Below are 17,117 nucleotides of genomic sequence, written 5' to 3'. Positions count from 1 at the left end.
CTCCCTCCGTCTCCAGTACTTTCTCATCCTGGAAGCTGTATTGCTCTGGCTACTGAAATCACAGACTCTCCGAGTAGAAGTGACCATGCACGGGGCTGGCTGCCATGTGCACTCAACGTCTCTGAAGAAAAGCAGCTGACGTTGTAGCACATTTCAGTGCAGAATGTCCACTTTCTCTGATTCCATCCTGGCCACAACCCTCCAGGGTAAGCGTCACCAGCTTTTATACTGGAAGCACTGAAAGGGTGGTGCCATTTGCCCGAGGCCACAGCACTGATCCGTGATGGCACAGTCCTCCAACTCTGGAAGGCATCACGTCTCTGTTCTCTACACTGGGCTCCTGCCCCCAAGTCTCTGAGGGGCTCATGAAAGTCGTTTCCCAGGTGAGTGTGCAGCAGGTCTGAGCTCTGAGTGGGTGGGGGGACCTACTTTAAATATTGAAGTTCTTTGTGAGCTCAGTTACACGTTCAGCCCGGTAACCTGTAATTCTGAAAGGCTAGGGGACTGAGTGTGACTGCTTTGGGGCGGGTCATCATCAAGTCCATCAGTGCTATATCCTGGGTCCTATTCGCTCTTCATCTTTGTTGATAAAAAGAGTCTTCCAGAAAGCTGGCTCTGTCAGGGTGTTGGCTTTCTGAAACTTGCTTGGAAGAGTGCATTTCCGTCATCGAGTTAAACCCTATTTAACAGCTCCAAGTGGACAGGGCGCGATCAATCACAGTGCTCGCCTGGTCATGTTGTCCTTCAAACTTCATGCACACATATCAAATTGTAAGAATCAGAGTAGACTCCAGTTACTTTCCTTGGGAAACATGCACTCAGCTGAAACCTTTTACTGAGACAGTATATCACAAACTTCATGTTTTCTAAAAAAATTCTCGACAGGAAAGAAAAATGCCACAAGAAGTGAGGCCGTGCCCCAGGCGAGGGCCGTGGGGAGTTTGCTGGCTTGAAGGATGAGTCGGGTGGATGTGCAGGGTTGTTAAGTGGGAGGGGTCCTTTGTGGGTGAGAGCAAGCATTGGGTACTGGTGGAGAGTCACTTTGGGGAGACCCTAAAGAGAGAGTCTGGAGAGCTGCTCTCCTCTGGCCAGTTAACAGTCCCACCACCAGACATCCGCATGCTCGAAGCTTGCTGATTCAGACCAGATGACCTAGGAGCACGTCACACGCTGACACATTGGAGATTCGCCTTGAGCCTCATCTGTGCTTTCCCTCTCACCACTGTGGCCCTAACTACCCTCTCCATCAGGGTGGGTTCCTATAGGACTTGAAGGATGAGAAGCTGCCCATCCTCCCCCACCACTGCCTGAGGATGAAAGGATGCCTCAGAATCTCTCTTCCTCCACCTCCACCCTCAGTCTGAGGCCTCATGTGCCCTCATGTGAATCGAGTCTCACTGTGGTTAACAGGAAATAAGTGCAGACTGAAAAAAATGTGAGAAATCCCCACCCTGGCCCAAAGGGCATGTGTGGAAGAACTTCAGACACTGACGGATGAGAACACTTTCAAACAGGAAATCTTACCTGTGATCACTCAAACTATAGCATACAAGCCCTGTGTGCAGCATCTTTGTAATTTTCTCTACTCCTGGGGTGACAAGTGACTTGTCAACGTCCCTTCAGCCAGGCCTGGACAGGGACAGAATGGTTACTGGGAAATGCTCAGTGGGACTCCGGAATGTTCTGCCCATGAGGTGTTCTGTAGAGCCGAGGCCATAAACACCCGCGAGTGATGTTTTAGATGTTTCTTATGGCCCAATACCCATCTGGCTTAGTATTCTACAGGAAAACTGCCAGCCATGCCTGTCCTTCATATGCTATGGCAAATTTGGGTGGAGGACTCAGAACAGCTTAAATATCTGCAATCCTTCACGTTGTCAAAGCGCTGTACCTCTCCGACTTCACCAATTCCCCCTCGTGGCCTGTGAAGCAGTGGGTGAGGGGTGTTCCCCACCCTTGATGGTGAGAAATTGAGGGGCAAAGTTGTGCACTGGGGGATTCGTTTCATCCTACACGATTAACGAGAAGCTGAGTCAGGGCGTGGACATGGATCTTTCCTCCCAGCCCTGTGGTATTTTAAGCAGTTTACCTACATTGATTCCAGGTGGCATGTGTGCTAGCCTGTCACCCAGGCAGAATCCAATGATAGGCAGTCATGGTAAAAGAGAAGGTTCTAGCGCAGACTGGGCACTGGAGTGGGCGGACCCTCTGTGGACTCCAACTGAACCTACACATCCTCTTCTCAGAGACCCTAGGACTGTGCTCAATACAAAGGACACAGCCCAGGGGAGCACGATTCTACTTGATGTTTTTATTCACTTAACAGAACATTCACTTATCAGGATCACTGAAATGCAATTTACAGAACTTAGAGGCAAATTAACATATGTAAATTCGTATTTTAACGTTTTGGATTTTTTTTTTTTACAAATATTACAAATGTACATCCCATTGGTACAATATTGCCATTCAATCATGCTTTTTATGTACACACCTTCACTTAGGAATTACTATTTATTAAGTCCATTTTGCTTAAAAAATGCTGAAAATTAGCTGGGCACTGCTGGGAAGTTTTTTCATCTTTTCTGATGCAAATCCTGCAGAGTGATAGAAATCCAGAACCTGTGTGAAGACAGGCCCTGGATCCAGGGCATTCTGTCTTTGTTGTTAGAGGATATTTCATCCCTCCAACCTTGATTTTGAAACGACCAGTTGGGAAATGGGGATTCCTCTCTCCAGGGTTGGATACTGTCTGCAGCCCTGCAGGGGGGATATTTGGTCTAAATATCTAGTGATATGGCCATCAGAGTCCTTTTTGGTGGGTGGTCAGACTGAATGGACATGTTCTAGGAGCCCAAAAAAGGGCTCTAGTAAATCCCTCTGGACCAGAAGTCACAAGAACACATCGGGAGTCCCTGCCTGATCCTGAGCATCGACCCGATTCACAGGTCAGCAAAGTGCAGCTCAGGGAGACACATGACCGAGACTTGATTCTCAGCAATGCCAGTGAATCAGAAGTCTAGGAGAGGGAAGAACAGTCAAGGAAAAGAAGAAGGAAGGGAAGGGGAGGAAGATATGAGACGGAAAACCAGGGAGGCAGCACTGGTGGAGAATAAGCCAAGAGTGGTGGTGATGGTCCTGTGTCTGGCTTCCCAGAACTGAAAGGGCCCCATTTGTTCTCCACAGCCACCTCGCCCATGGCCTGCAGTTTTGTCTCTTTGTGTCTGCTTTCGCATTTCCCCCACTGTCCTTTACTTGATCTGTTGCAGAATTTGTGGGAGAAGTTTGACGGGAGCCAACAGTGTCCCTGGGTTCCCGGAAACAGCAGTGCCCCAGCTTGGAATCAGCCAGGACCACGGACAGCGGTGAGCCCACGGCTGCTCTGCACACGTCCCTCTCCCCACGTGACCCCACACCTCACAGCTCTGCGCTGGGAGAAGCAGGAACTCCAGCAAGCTCTCTGAGGGTGTCACAGCCCTTCCTGAAACACAGCTTTTAACTTTTCACTCCATCCACGAACTCTGCAAGAACTCAGAGCTGGGACAGCCTTGCGAAATGCGCAGGACCGCGGATTCCCCTGATGCGGGCCTGAAGCACAGGCTGCGCGGCCCCTGCTGCGGAGGAGGGTGCAGAAAGCAGCGAGTGAGCATCAGGCTCTGCTGACTGTCACGTGGGACGTCACGCAGCAGTCGGATCGTGGGACACAGAAAGAAAGACCTTCCTGACTTCCCTTTGGTCTCTATTAGAAAGTGATATTTATTGTATTTTAGGCCAATTAGACAGATGATTTCATTAGAATGGCTTCTTAAAAAATGGGTATAGACGTTCTCCTAAATTAAAAATGTCTATTTAAGTTTCAAACGTCTTTTTAATTTTTTTAAACAAGATACTATAGACACATCTTGAAATTTATAATCTAAAAATAGGATTTCATCAAAATACTGTATTCTATTCTGGGCATTGATATACCATATATTTACTCTTTATGGCTCTCCAGACGTGGTAAACACTATACCAAAAAAAAAAAAGGCATTTAACTTTATTGATGAGAACAGCTTCCTGTGAAAAGGAAATTATGTGGGAAAAAGATGAGCTGCGTTTGCTTGAAAAGTAACTCAACCTGACATTTCTCAGACTCGTCCCAAATCAGTAGAGCACGAGAAACACATACAAACCCAGGAGAACCACAGGAACGAAAAGAAACACCAGTTATAGACCCGCAAATCCTTTCCTTGGCAAAAACAAAAACGAAAGAAACCCTAAATCCAGTAACTTGCTCTTGTGCGTCGCTGTGAACCGCGTGCTGGAGGTGGACAGCGGAGCTCACAGGACCCCGTGACCTCCCTGGGCTCAGTCCTGCGAAAGGGCTCGAAAATGGTCAGATGCTGACTTTCTGGCCACAGACCAGGCTGGAAACCTTACAATGCTAGTAACCCCGAGAGGAAAGCCATGCGTGCTTTGGAGGCAGATAGAGATGGTGTAGATTTTATTTGGACTTTAGTAGTAGGGCTAAATAGAGTTTGAAAGCACAGGACTTTGAGCCGTCAGGTGTGTGAAGCACAGGGATGCAGGATGGTGATTCTGAGGCAGAGTCAGAGGGGCAGTGGGGCGGTCAGATACGCCAGCTGGCTGGAGCCCCCGACGTGATGTCTGTCAGTCTTCCTGTTCTGCTCGGGCATGTGTTCCGGGTGACTAAGTGACACCTCGTCTCCTCGTGTTGTGTTCTCCTCACGGAAACCTCAGGTGGTGAGGTGGGGACGGGCTCCTCTCAAGACTCTAATTCACCAGATTTTTCTAAAAATGCAGGGTATACTGGGCCTAAAGCAGAGCTGAGACAACCTTTTGGACTCTGAAGCAGACAGCGAGATCCTTAGGCTTGCCGCACTGGAGCTTTTGTCTCTGGGCTGACATACTCGTCTCCTCCAGCTACAGCAGGTGGATCCTGCATAGACTCCTGAGACCCCGCCTCTTCTGGGCTGGGTGAGCCTTCTCCCTCCACTGCCCCTCTGTGCCCAGAGCCTGGGATCGTCTGCCCGGCCTCCCCCATCTCCCCATCCATTTCCTGCCCACTGGGACAGGCACCTCCACGGCAGAGCTCCAGGCTCTGGAACGGACTTCCTGCTGCAGCGGGAACTCTTCTCACCATAAACCTTCTCTGTGGAGCCTTAATCTCTCCTTCCAAGAAGTCCCCTGCTGACCTGACAGACTCATCCCCACGCTGGTGCTAACGGGTAGAATTGTGTTCACGTGTGGTGCGCTCCAGAAGTAGCTATTTATATCTTAGTGAAGTTTGGGTTGTTTCTGGAGAGCCTTAGGCGGACTGAATCATGGCTGAATGGCTGTGCTTCAGGTATCGTGGGAGTGTTCACTGTTGGGCAGGGGAGTGCTTCCAAGTCCCTTGACTCAGACCACATGGGTGGTACCCACTGCGCCTGTTTGTAGATGGATTCGTCCCGCATCTTCCTGTGGTGGTGAGGATGCTGCTGCTAACGCCATCTCCTGATTGTAGAGGAGCGTTCTTGGGGGCATGATGATACACAGCACATATACACTTCTCCAAGCGACACCTGAGGATGTTAGTAAGTTAAGGTTCAGGTCACAGGTTCCAACCAGGAACGGACTGTGCCTCCACACTTTCAGAGAAGGGCTCCAGACGGTTGGCGGTTGAGAGTCTGTCTAGGTGGTAAGTCAGCTCTCCAGGTTTTTGGTTCTCTAAGCTTCATCCTGGTGACATGCCAAATTAGCAGAAACTAATATAAATTGGCCGTTTGAGCATAGCTTTTGTACTGTTAAGATTTCATTTTCTCTCCTCAATTTTTGTGAAAGATCAATGTGAGTTATCTATTTGCAAAAGCATTTTCATGTCTTTTGAAACTTTTGAGAAGTCATCTACTCCAGTGTCCATTTTCTTTTCTAAAAGAAGAAGTGAGCGATTTGACCTTGAGTTAAATCCCAGGAAGAGTTTCTATTTCCATACTAACGTCTCTACTTGTTATTTTGTAACAAATATCTACAACTCGGTTTGTTTCGTGTTTGCCTCATTGTCATAGCTGTAATTTGTGCTTGAGTATATACAGTGTGATGTTATGCTCGCATTTCCTGGGTTAAGTGGCAAGCCTGTGCCTCATCAGGATGTCCCCCCGTGGGCGGTCACCTGGAACTCTAACCAGGCAGCCCGTACTGCAGAGCTGGCTATACTACTGAGCTTTGCTGTTTAGCACAATGAATCTCAGAGATGGGTCTTCCTACTGGAGAAATTAGACACCTGTTAACTAGCGTGAGGGATGTTGGAAATGAGTTCTCAGTGATAAAAGTAAAGCAATTCAAGGTTCCTGGATGGACAGGTGTGTTGGAGACATGCCTCCTTCTTGCATGAATAGGGCCTATGGTCCTGCACCTGCCTCGTGGGCCCGGTGCAGGGGCTCGCTCCCAAGTGGTCCTGAGTCCACCTTCGTGCTGGAGGATTCCGGGTGTCTGATGGCTGCTTTAAAGGCCACAGAATCCTGCATTTTTGCAGCCGGTTTAAGTGATTTTTTTCCTTTTTTTGTCCTTCAAGATGGTGATCGGGGACCTAAAGGAACAGAGAGCTAGTAGCTCCTCAAGCCCGAAGTAAAGTGTCTTGTGGGTGTTTTTTGTGCTTGCTTTCTATGCAGTTAAACAGTCAGGAGCTGGTCTGGGACTCAGTTTCCTTGTTCCCTGGTGGGGAGGTTGTGGGTGGTTGCTGACCTTTATGCAGTCAGACTTCTTCTGTGGCTCCTCTGTCTGCCAAGGAGACTGAGCTGTGACTGACTGATGGGCACGGGACGTGTGCGACCCTCAGCTGAAACGAAGTCCAGAGACACTTTCTTCACGTCGTAGATCTCAGCTCACGAGCGCCTTGAATGTTTCCTCTTCTCTCCAAGAATGGTCTTCATTTCTCTTGCTGCTTCAGGGGCTCTTTACTATCGCATGTCTCAAATCCTTTTCGAAAGGAGGAGGAGTAAAATGCTTAAATGAAAATGGCAGAGCATTCTGACTGGCTTCTTTGGGGAGGAGCCCATGGCTTTTCTCTTCACCTGTGTCGTCCTGAAGTGTCGCATAAGCTTGTGCTAGTGAGAACCAGACGCATTGCTCGAGAGGTGCGTCGGGGAGGGAAGCGTAGGGATTGGGGCCTGAGGTTTATTCTGACTGGCAATACCTCGGTACCACCTTTCAAGGCTGCAGCTCAGACCCTCTGCCTGCACGGAACTTCCCCTGGACCCACCAAAAGGAGACAGTCAGCTGCCCTTGTGCCTTTGGGTGTGGGGGGCGCTCCTGGTTCTAGCAACCTGGGAGCAGCCGTCTGAGAAGCAGCCATCCCTAAGGTCAGTCGAGTTCCTCCTCCAGACAGTGTACACTCGAGCACTTCTGGAACACTGCGGGAAACGGACGCACAGAACCGATCAGCACCCTCTATCCTCACGCACGCACGCACAGCCTCGCCTCCTCCAGCCGTCTCACTCGCGTCGGATGGCACAGCGGGAGCGCCTCATAGAGTCAGTAGAAACTGGTCTTGCTCAGGCGGCTTCCTCACCCAGGTGCCCAGACCCGCCTTCTGGAAAGCTCGGAACAGCTGCTGTTTCACGGACTGGTAGGTGCGGGCCGCCAGCTTGGCCTCACAGTACATGGACGGCGTGTCTCCGTGGCTTGGTACCCGCGTGCTCAGCTGCGTGACAGGAAGGAGAAAGACCAGGTGAGCCGCTGGCAGGAGCGGAGCCTCCCCAGACAGCCAGAACGGCCTCAGGAGCGAAACACCAGCTCCTGGTCCTGCCCTTTGATTTCCCTCCTCTCTTCCTCTACACAGAGAAGGGGCATGAAGAAGGGCCACTGTGAACTCGACTTTGCCAAGAGGGTGGATCTTAAATTCTGTCTCCTCACCACACACGCAAACGGTAGCTCTGCGGAGGTGATGGGCGTGTTAATTAGCTGGATTGTGGTGGTCATCTCAGAATGCACACACATCAGAATATCATGTTGTTCACCTTACGTATACGGTCATGCACCGCATAACGACGTTTTGGTCAAGGACGGACCGCGTGTACGATGGTGATCCTGTAACACTAGTGCCACACGGCCTCGGTCTGTAACAGGCTGCACCATCTAGGTTGTGTAAGGACATTCTGTGATGTTTGCACAACGAAATCACCTACCGATGAATTTCTCAGCACATATCCCTGTTGTTAAGTGACACAAGACTGTATACAATGTTTAGATGTCAATTACCCCTCAACAAACCTGTTGAAAAAGAAAAATATCTATGCTGCCTAAATTGGTCTGTTGATAAAATAGAATATCGTACGAAATAAAACAAGAAAAGAATGACTGTAGCAGTTTCTGAGTTCTGGGAGGTGATTCTGTCATTCCAGGGAAACCTAGTTCTTCGGGAAGCTTTGCTACACAAGAAGCGCGAGTGATTAACGAGCAATATAAACACAGAACTCGCAGGCTGCTGAAAATACTGGCACCGGGTGTGTTCTTTTCTTCTTGGAGGGTCAGGGCTCACACTGGGTGGGGATGGGGCAGGGGTGGTTGTGGAACCTGGCTCAGCAGGGCAGGCAGAAGTGGGAGGGCTCCGGGTCCACCGCCAGCCAGCGGGGAAGACTGTGAGAGGTGTGTTCTCCGCCTGGTTTCTGAGTTGCGCCAAGCAAGGCCCTGCGGCCAGCGTGGGTGGGGACCACACCGGGGTTCGCTGCCCACACCGGGGGAAGTCAGGGGCGCTGCGGGGTGGGTGTGGGAGGCTAGAGGTCTGAATTCTGCTGCAGGGTCTGCAGAGGCCAGCATGCCCGCCTGCCGCCAAATCCTCTCTCTGACGTTCTCTACCTGTGTGATTCGGGGCAAATCACCTCACTTTTCTGAACGTCAGTTTCCTCATCTCCAAACTGGGCACAATACTTCAAAAGGTTTCTGTGGGCCTTCCCTGTGAGAGGCAGGTGGCCTTGTGCTGGTCACGGCAGGGGTTCATGAATAAGCCACTTTTCCACTTGGCTCTGGAGCCCCAGCTCAGCTCTGATGCTGCCAGTCTGGGGCCCATGTGTGAAGTCCATAGGCAGCCGGGGAAAAGGGAAGAGCCTGGGACCCAGTTTTGTGTCCTGTGTCACCAACTGACGGCTTTTTGCCGGCCCCTTGCCTGTAACGAGGGCCGGAGCCCTAGTGCGGCTGCAGCCGCTCCCCGACCCCACCCCAAGGGAAGTGAAAGGAGCTGGCGTTACCTTCCCGTAAAGCCGCGCCCACCGGGTGGAGAACGTGTGCTTGCAGAGCCTGGACGAGCCCCCACAGCTCCGCTTCCCGGTGGTGGCGTCGATGATCTCCACGTCCGAATTGCCCAGGACCCAGTTGACGCTGAAGTGGGGTGACTTTCCCGGCCGGCGCGCCTCAGCGTCACTCACGCCTGTCAGAGAGACGGAAGCAGCCGGGCATCAGCACTCCCTGCCCCAAGCAGGGCTCCCGGAGATGGGAAATAACAGGAGATGGTCTGTATGTGCACTGGTGTCAGATGGTCATTGTTCTACCTCGGGGACAGATGCAGAAATAAAGCCAGGCCTTAACGAGAGCCTGACACTGAGACTCGCTGCTGGAGCTCAACTCTCACTTTTTAATTTAAAGGCAGTCTTGTAATAATAAAACTCTGCCCAGATTTCCCTCCCTTTTTACAAATGTTTGTTGGGTAGATTAATGAGCAAGTGGAGCCGTGGAACGGCCGTCTGAGAATGTGTATTTATTGCGCACCTGCTGCATACCCAGTTCTGCATGAGGCAAGCACCAGGGGCAGCAAATGGTACACACAGCCCTGAGGCTTATGGTTTGGTCAATGGGATGAAAAGCTAATGAAAACGAGGGATCTGAGAGTGCAGGATAATCAATCAAGCGACATGATCCAGATACAGCCCTGGCTAGAGAATTTTTGAGGCCCAGCGCAGAATGACAACGTGGGGCCCTGTGTTCGACGGTTAAGACTTTCTGGAGGACGACAGGGCATTAAACCCAGCACAGGTCTTTCCAAGCGAGGTTCCTGTGCAGCTGCACAGGTTGCATGCCTGTGAAGCTGGTCCTCTTTGGAAAGCCTCCAGAATTTGCCAGGAAGTCCTTTCAAGGTTTCTCCCCTTGTCAGATGGTATGCTGGCTTTTAATTGGGACAACATGTCCCCTATAGTCACAGGTTCACACAGCAGCTCAGAAAAGGGACAGGTCAGAGTGGTCCTGCTCTGGGACAGCACCTGTTTGCAACCTGGGGTGTGGGCCACACTTGGTAGCATCTAACGTCGGCTGGCCCACAGTCCCGCCCGTGCCCTGTGATGCTCCTCGTGCCCCTCAAGAAGGCTGGAGACGCTCCAGGAGAGATGTTGGGGCAACGCAGCCCCTGGTGAGGCCTCACCCGCCTCCACTGTGACCGTCCTGAGGATTCTAAAATGTGTGCGAGTCTGACGCCTCCCAGGTGTCGTCTTCCTCCTGAAGGCCATGTTTCCTTCCATGACCTTGGGGGGCAGCATCTGGAGAGTCGCCGTTGGGAGGAGAGACGCCATTTCCCGAGGCCACAGCCAGATGCCTTCTGTGTCCGGCTTCCCCGAGGCTGGTCCGTGTGTGCCAAATGTCCGTGTGTCTAGTGTCGGCAGGTGTCATGTGGCAGGTGCAGCCTGGGTCACAGAGGCGAGCAGAGAGGAAATCCATCCTGTTTGTTCTCTGCGATGAAACTGTGGGGCATTCAGTTCGCAGCCTGGAAACCCTGTCTCTGGATCTCTCAACCACGGCTCCTCCAGACGCTTTCCCCACCCCAGCCAGATGCATGCCCGCCTCCTCCCAGCCTCCTCCTCTCCCAGTAGGGCCCCCGGGGTCTCCTCTCAGTGAGGAGTCACGTGTCGTTGGAGAGTGGGGACAGAACTTGCCGCTTTAGTGCACTGCACTGAGGCTGCAGCTGGCAGCTCAGGGGTCGCAGCAGAGTCGCACAGCGGGTGGGGAAGCCCTGGTGTTGGGGGCAGTCGGGGCGTGAAGGGCCCACTGGCTTTCAGTGGCTGCAGAGATGCCCTGTGAGGGAGCGACCCCTGCGTCCTGTGACTGCCCGGGGCCCTGAGCCTTCCTGGAGCCGCTGGCCTTCTGTGCAGCTCTGAGCTGGGAAACCACAGTTGCTGGGTCCTCCAGCCACCCCCAGCCTCCCGCATCCAGGGGCTTCGTGGGCAGAACCAACCCCACCCTCTGCACAGGCATGTCTGGGTTTGCTGTCTGCCACCCGCACGGCCTGGCTCCAGACCGCAGTCACCGGGTGACCTTCTGGTCACGGATGGGCAGGGCCAGGCACCCGGCTAATTCCACCCATGTCAGCTCGTTCCTGTTCCTTGAAGGGATTCCCTGTGTAGCTACCCATGCCGAGAGCCGGGCGGGGGACAATCTGGCATTTTGGCAGCTGAGGCTGTCTTACTGGGCAGGAGGAGGCAGTGGCCAAGGTCAGAGGTGATCAGGCACAAAGAGAGACTGGCACTGCTCCTGAGCTGCACGCAGCCAGGCACGGCATTGCCACCTGGGTCTTCTCACGGCTCTGAACTTGGACGGAAGTCTCAGAGACACCAATGTTTCCCTCTGAGTCGTCTCTCTGCTGTGGGAAGTGTTGCCGCTTGGCTCCACTCTCAGCACAAGACGCCCAGTGGGAGAGGGCTCAGCTGCAGCCCTGGCAGGGCGCCCATGCGGGCAGGTGCTCCCGTCCCCCAGCTCCACCCCAGGGGACCGCGGCGGGCAGGGAGAAGCAGAGAAAGCCAGCACTGGCCGGGACGCGGCCTGGTCTGCAGGTGGCGCTTCCCCTCCCGCCAGCCTTGAGCCGCCCCCTGTAGCTTTGGTCCAGTTTGTTAGTGTGTGTGGATAGGAAACAGCTTATGCTGCAAAAAACGCCGAAGCTTGCTCGTGACTCCATGAATCAAAGTGCAAAAATTGTTGATTTCTCACTATAAGAGCCCTACTAACCACTATCTGCAAATGAAACAAATTGTAAGTCAGCGACGATCGTCAGTGTCACCAGGTGTCTCTGTGACCAGAGGTGGGACCGCGGGGCTGGAGGAGCCGCCTCTGCGTGGACTTCAGATTCAGAAACTTAGTTCAGTCCTGTCTTTACTTCCCATTCTCTCTGCAACCCACCCAGTCTTTTCTGTCCTGTGCTCTCGGATCACGACATCTTCTTGTTGAAGGTCAAACAGGACAGTTAGGAGCACTGTTAAGACTGTTGTTGCTTTCATTTGAAGGGGCAAAGGCCAGCTCAGGTTCGTTTAGTGATGTCCCCATCATACAGATCAAAGGGGGTCCCCATTAGTTTGCAGGGACTTCCCCAAACGAATGGTCAGCGGGAAGACAGATAATCCTGCAGACTGATGAAGTCTCCCGAAGACATGTTAGGATGCTCGGTGAGGTTGCTTCCTGATTCGTCCGTTCTTTCTCGTTCTTTCTTTCTTTTATTTTGCCTGCGGGGGACACTTGATTTCTTTTTTTTTTTTTAAAGATTTTTATTTTTTCCTTTTTCTCCCCAAAGCCCCCGGTACATAGTGGTATATTCTTCGTTGTGGGTCCTTCTAGTTGTGGCATGTGGGACGCTGCCTCAGCGTGGTTTGATGAGCAGTGCCATGTCCACGCCCAGGATTCGAACCAACGAAACACTGGACCGCCTGCCGCGGAGCGCGCGAACTTAACCACTCGGCCACGGGGCCAGCCCGGGGGACACTTGATTTCTGAGGAACCTTATGCACCTATCTGCATGGTCTCATTCACTGTGTGTCGATTTTATAATTTTACATCAATTTGGCGCCCTGGCTGCACACAGGCACTGGTCCCTGGATCAGAGCTCCTTCAGCATTTCCTCCAGGCTGTGGACGGCAGCTTCTGAAAGTGTTGGGAATGAGAGGTCCAGACCTGGGCCACTCCGCGCCGGCGGCCTCGTGGCTGGTTGTCTTAGAGGGCGCCCGATCACATGAAGACGCCTGTGCTCAGGCCCAGAAATGAGATTCTGCTCCGCATTTTATTTTTCCTCCCGTTGGTGGAGGTCTTGAAAGTCAAAGAGGCACATGTTCCTGGGATCGTGCTTCCTGAAGTCGATATCAAATGATTGAAGATAAAAATCAAGTCTCAAGTCCACAGCCACAGGCGTAGTCTCCTAAGACCCATTTTCATTGTGATCCTCAAGATAGTACATTAGCACACTCTCCTGATCCAATCCGCTCTGAAAATAGAGTATTACCTCCTTTTACCTCCGTCCACAGCATTAAATACCCCTGGAGACTATTCAGAACTCTCCATCCAGAGAAAGATGGAAACGATCAAAACCTGCGGTTGGCATGGGGCCCAGTCCTAGTTAGGATTTAAGGCAGAGCTTTCGTGGTCTGAACACCGAAAGCATGAGCTTGTGTCCTGTGTGCTCCAAGAAGAGAAGGTCCTTCTGGGAAATAAACACTCTGAAAACTCAGCACCGTGCACAAACAACCTTTCTTCAAGGTCATGGGGTCTGTTCGTGTGTACGTATGGTGGGAGTCCTCGTGTTCTTCACTCTGCAGGCCACCTCAGCCAAAGATTCTGCAGACCTGCTCCTTGATGACCAAAAATGAAAACAAATCAAAACAAAACCAGCCCAGTGGGAACACGGGGCACTTTTGCCTTGACTGTAACTCGGCAGCGTAAAAACAATGTTGCATATTTCAATGAGATTTTATGCTGTAACATTGTAGCCCTGTGTTAATTTCCTGGGGCTGCTGTAATAAATTGCCTCAAAGTTGCTGGGTTAAAGAAAGCAATAGGAATTTATTCTTCACAGTCTGGAGGCCAGCTGTCCGAAATCGAGGTGTCCCAGGGTCGCTCTCCCTCCCAAGGCGCTGAGAGAGGACACTTCCTTGCCTCCTCCAGTTTCTGGGGGCTCCAGGCGGTCCTGGGACTGTGGCCAAAATCATTCCCGTCTCTGCCTCTGTCTTCCTGTGGCTTCTCCTCTCTCCCTCCCTGTCTGTCTCTGTCTCTCTCGTCTCCCTCAGCCTCTCTCTCCTAAGGACGCTTGTACTGGCATTGGGGCCCACTGAAATAATCCAGTGTAATCTCATTTTAAAATCCCTAACTTAATCAAACCTGCAGATGCTCTTTTCCCAAACAAGGTGGTCCACAGATTCGGGGATCAGGCTTTGGTATTTGGGGTGGCCATTAGCCCATCGCCAGTGCTGATCTTGAATTGTGGACCCAGCCCATGAACCAGTGAGAAGACTTTCTGGGGAAGGAGTAATCCGACCCTCTGGCAGGAGGACTGGATTTGCAGGTGTGGGTTGCAGCTGCTCTCAGCCACGTCCGATTCCTTATTCCCTGAGCCATGACTGTGGAGGGAGGCCCAGCACGGCTCACATGAGGGGCACAAGGGGCTGGCTGGGGAGAGTGGTGGTCGCTTCGGCAGGGTAGGACCTCCGTTTGAGGACTCGTTGAGAAAGTCCAAGGGATGGGGAGAGAAAAAATGTGCCCCTGAAAGCCATGTAATGTTGAAGAGCAGACATGGTGCCAGGTTCTCCTTCAGTAATTTCTTAGTAATCATTTCCCAGTGTTCTACACAAGAACCCCACCTTCCCAGACAGTTTCTCTGTCAGCGTGATCGCTGATGGAGACAATGCTGATATAAATCTATGCTACCTGATACCAACAGAGAGGTGCTGGCCTCTGTTGATGCGAATGCTTCCCACGCAGCACATGGGTTAGCGTCTTTGACGCCCATCTCTAGAGAAGTGTTTTATTTCAGAGCAGACGACCATGAGAATAAACTGGCCTCCATCAGCCTTTGACACAGACACTCACTGCCAGGGTGACTGATCCGTGAAGACTGGCGGGTGCTCGTTTAAGTGCACGCGATTGTGTCATCGGGTGGACGCTGGCGGTAGACCACGTTTGTACCACTGCTGTGACTCACCAGCAACGTGGCCTCCGAGAAGCTAATTGACCTACTAACTGCTCTGTTACCACCACCACCACCGCAGTTACTGCCTCCACGACCTCCGCTGCCGTGACTGCCATTATTAAGAGCGATGAGGGTGAATCCACAGTTCACCCGTGACAATGGGTTTCATTATGGCTCATGTAGCTATTAAAAGATGCTTTACTTTGAGAGGGTCCTCACTCACCTTTTCTTAAAGTGGTATATAAGCGAGACATTACAGCATGTCTTTAGATAGCTGCTGGCCTACTGTATTTAAGCTGTAATTCACTTTCCCCAGATTAAACTTACACAAGACATTCAGGGACAGAATTTCCACATGGAGTGAGGCAGGTCTGTGCTACAGGGAGCACTGTGTTTAATTTTGTGAAGTGGATGAAGCAGCGTGCTTCCAGGCATCCATGAAATCATGAAGTTGCAGGAATAGAAGGGGCCGCTTGAGTGTACATACTGTCAGTTCCCCTGTGGGATCTCATGTGCACACACACGCACGCACACACACACGCACACACTCTCCCCACCCCTCACTCTACACACACACGCTGCTAATGAAAGTAAGCTAGCGATATATTAACGTGGACTTAGGATCTGGAGTAACTAACTACTAAGGCTGTATTAATGTCATTTTATTCGTTTTCATTAGCATGAACATCACTGTAATTGACAGTAATTTTATAGCTGCTGTCTTTTTCTAATAGAGCATATTTCAGGGGAAATGGGCAGAATGTGGTAGAGTCTGCAGACAGTGTGTCGGGAGAACGGAGAATGACAACAAGTTCTTTCTGCTGTGGGATGCTCTTGACAGGTTCTCGGGGTTCCTGCCAAGCTGAAGGTGAGCACGCAGTATAAGAGATCCCTGGGCCATGCAGGTTTTCCCCTCGCCTTCCGTCATGGGACCAGGTTGGTGAGGTGGTGGCTGAAGCGATTGAGAGCAGTGTCAAGGACGCGTGTGATGGCAGCGTGACAGCCCCCCAGCTGCTGGTCTGTGGGAAGGTTCTGGGGAGGGTGGCATCACTGGTGTGGGAGGATGGCGTCTGCTCTTCTGATGATGCCAATCTTCACTGATTTCCCAGGACTTCCTTCCCAGAGTCAATAGGATCGTGGTCACATTACCTGTGATCATGAGTGGCTGTGGTTTGTATTCCTCATAGTTTAAATGCACGTGTTCACAGGACGCTCCAAAAGATATGAAGTTTCCTCCATGGCGGAAAACGCTTGACTATTTCATTTTATAACCTGACCATGACGTGGTTCTTGGTTCCTGTATGGATTGTCATTATTTCGAAAGGTGTGGGACAAAGGGACTTTGGCAGAAGATAGCCGGTTTTGCTTCAAATTCTATATTTTTTCATTCTGTAGTGTTCAAAATGTAGTAATAAGCCAAGTTTCATACTGGATAAAATGTGGATGATTTTCACTGCTCTTTATTCTGCGGTACCCATTTGGGGTTGTTTTCTTATGCCCAAAGAACACACTGAGTATCTCCTTTACTGCGAGTCTGCTGGGGTTGAATCTGCTCCGTCTGTCTGTCTGTCTGGAATGCTGTCTCGCCCTCATTTAAAGGATCCTTTTACTGCATCTGGGACTTTAGGCTGAGATTAATTTTCCATCGGCATTTTAAGGATGTCGTTTCCTTGCTTTTTGTCTTCCAAAAACCAGCTGTCAGTCTGATTTTGCTCCTTTGAAGTTGATCTGTCTTTTACTTTCTGACTGCTGTGAAGATTTTTTTCTCTTTTCCTCTGGAACTCCTATTAGGTACGCATTAGACTGTCCGACCCTCTGATTCAGGGGGAGCGTCACTTTCTAACCTCCTGGCTTTATTTTTCTACACAGCATTTCTAGTTTGTCTGTCTGTCAGTCTGTCTTCCCTGCTGGAATGTCACTGTCCTGGGGATGATTTTTTTTTTTAAAAGATTTTATTTTTTTTCCTGTTTCTCCCCAAAGCCCCCCAGTACATAGTTGTATATTCTTCGTTGTGGGTTCTTCTAGTTGTGGCATGTGGGACGCTGCCTCAGCGTGGTTTGATGAGCAGTGCCATGTCTGCGCCCAGGATTCGAACCAACGAAACACTGGGCCGCCTGCAGCAGAGCGCAAAAACTTAACCACTCGGCCATGGGGCCAGCCCCCCTGGGGATGATTTTTGACCATTTCCTTCGCTGCTCTGCCCCTGGCACGT

General features: G+C 51.3%; 1 protein-coding gene across 1 annotated transcript in view; it reads right to left on the bottom strand.

Moving 5' to 3' along the window:
* Positions 1-2,291: 2,291 nt before the first annotated feature.
* Positions 2,292-17,117, bottom strand: part of ADARB2 (adenosine deaminase RNA specific B2 (inactive)) — a 455,777-nt gene continuing 440,951 nt past the window's right edge. The window contains exons 9-10 of the mRNA XM_070601050.1: positions 9,228-9,406; positions 2,292-7,684 (exon numbers count right to left, since the gene is read on the bottom strand). Of these exons, the coding sequence (XP_070457151.1) occupies positions 7,508-7,684; positions 9,228-9,406 (356 nt within the window). The 3' untranslated portion in view covers positions 2,292-7,507. The remainder of the gene's footprint in view (positions 7,685-9,227; positions 9,407-17,117) is intronic.

Source organism: Equus przewalskii, chromosome 30, assembly GCF_037783145.1.
Source record: "Equus przewalskii isolate Varuska chromosome 30, EquPr2, whole genome shotgun sequence".
In the NCBI taxonomy this organism is placed as follows: domain Eukaryota; kingdom Metazoa; phylum Chordata; class Mammalia; order Perissodactyla; family Equidae; genus Equus; species Equus przewalskii.
This window is presented reverse-complemented; position numbering and strand designations above follow the sequence as displayed.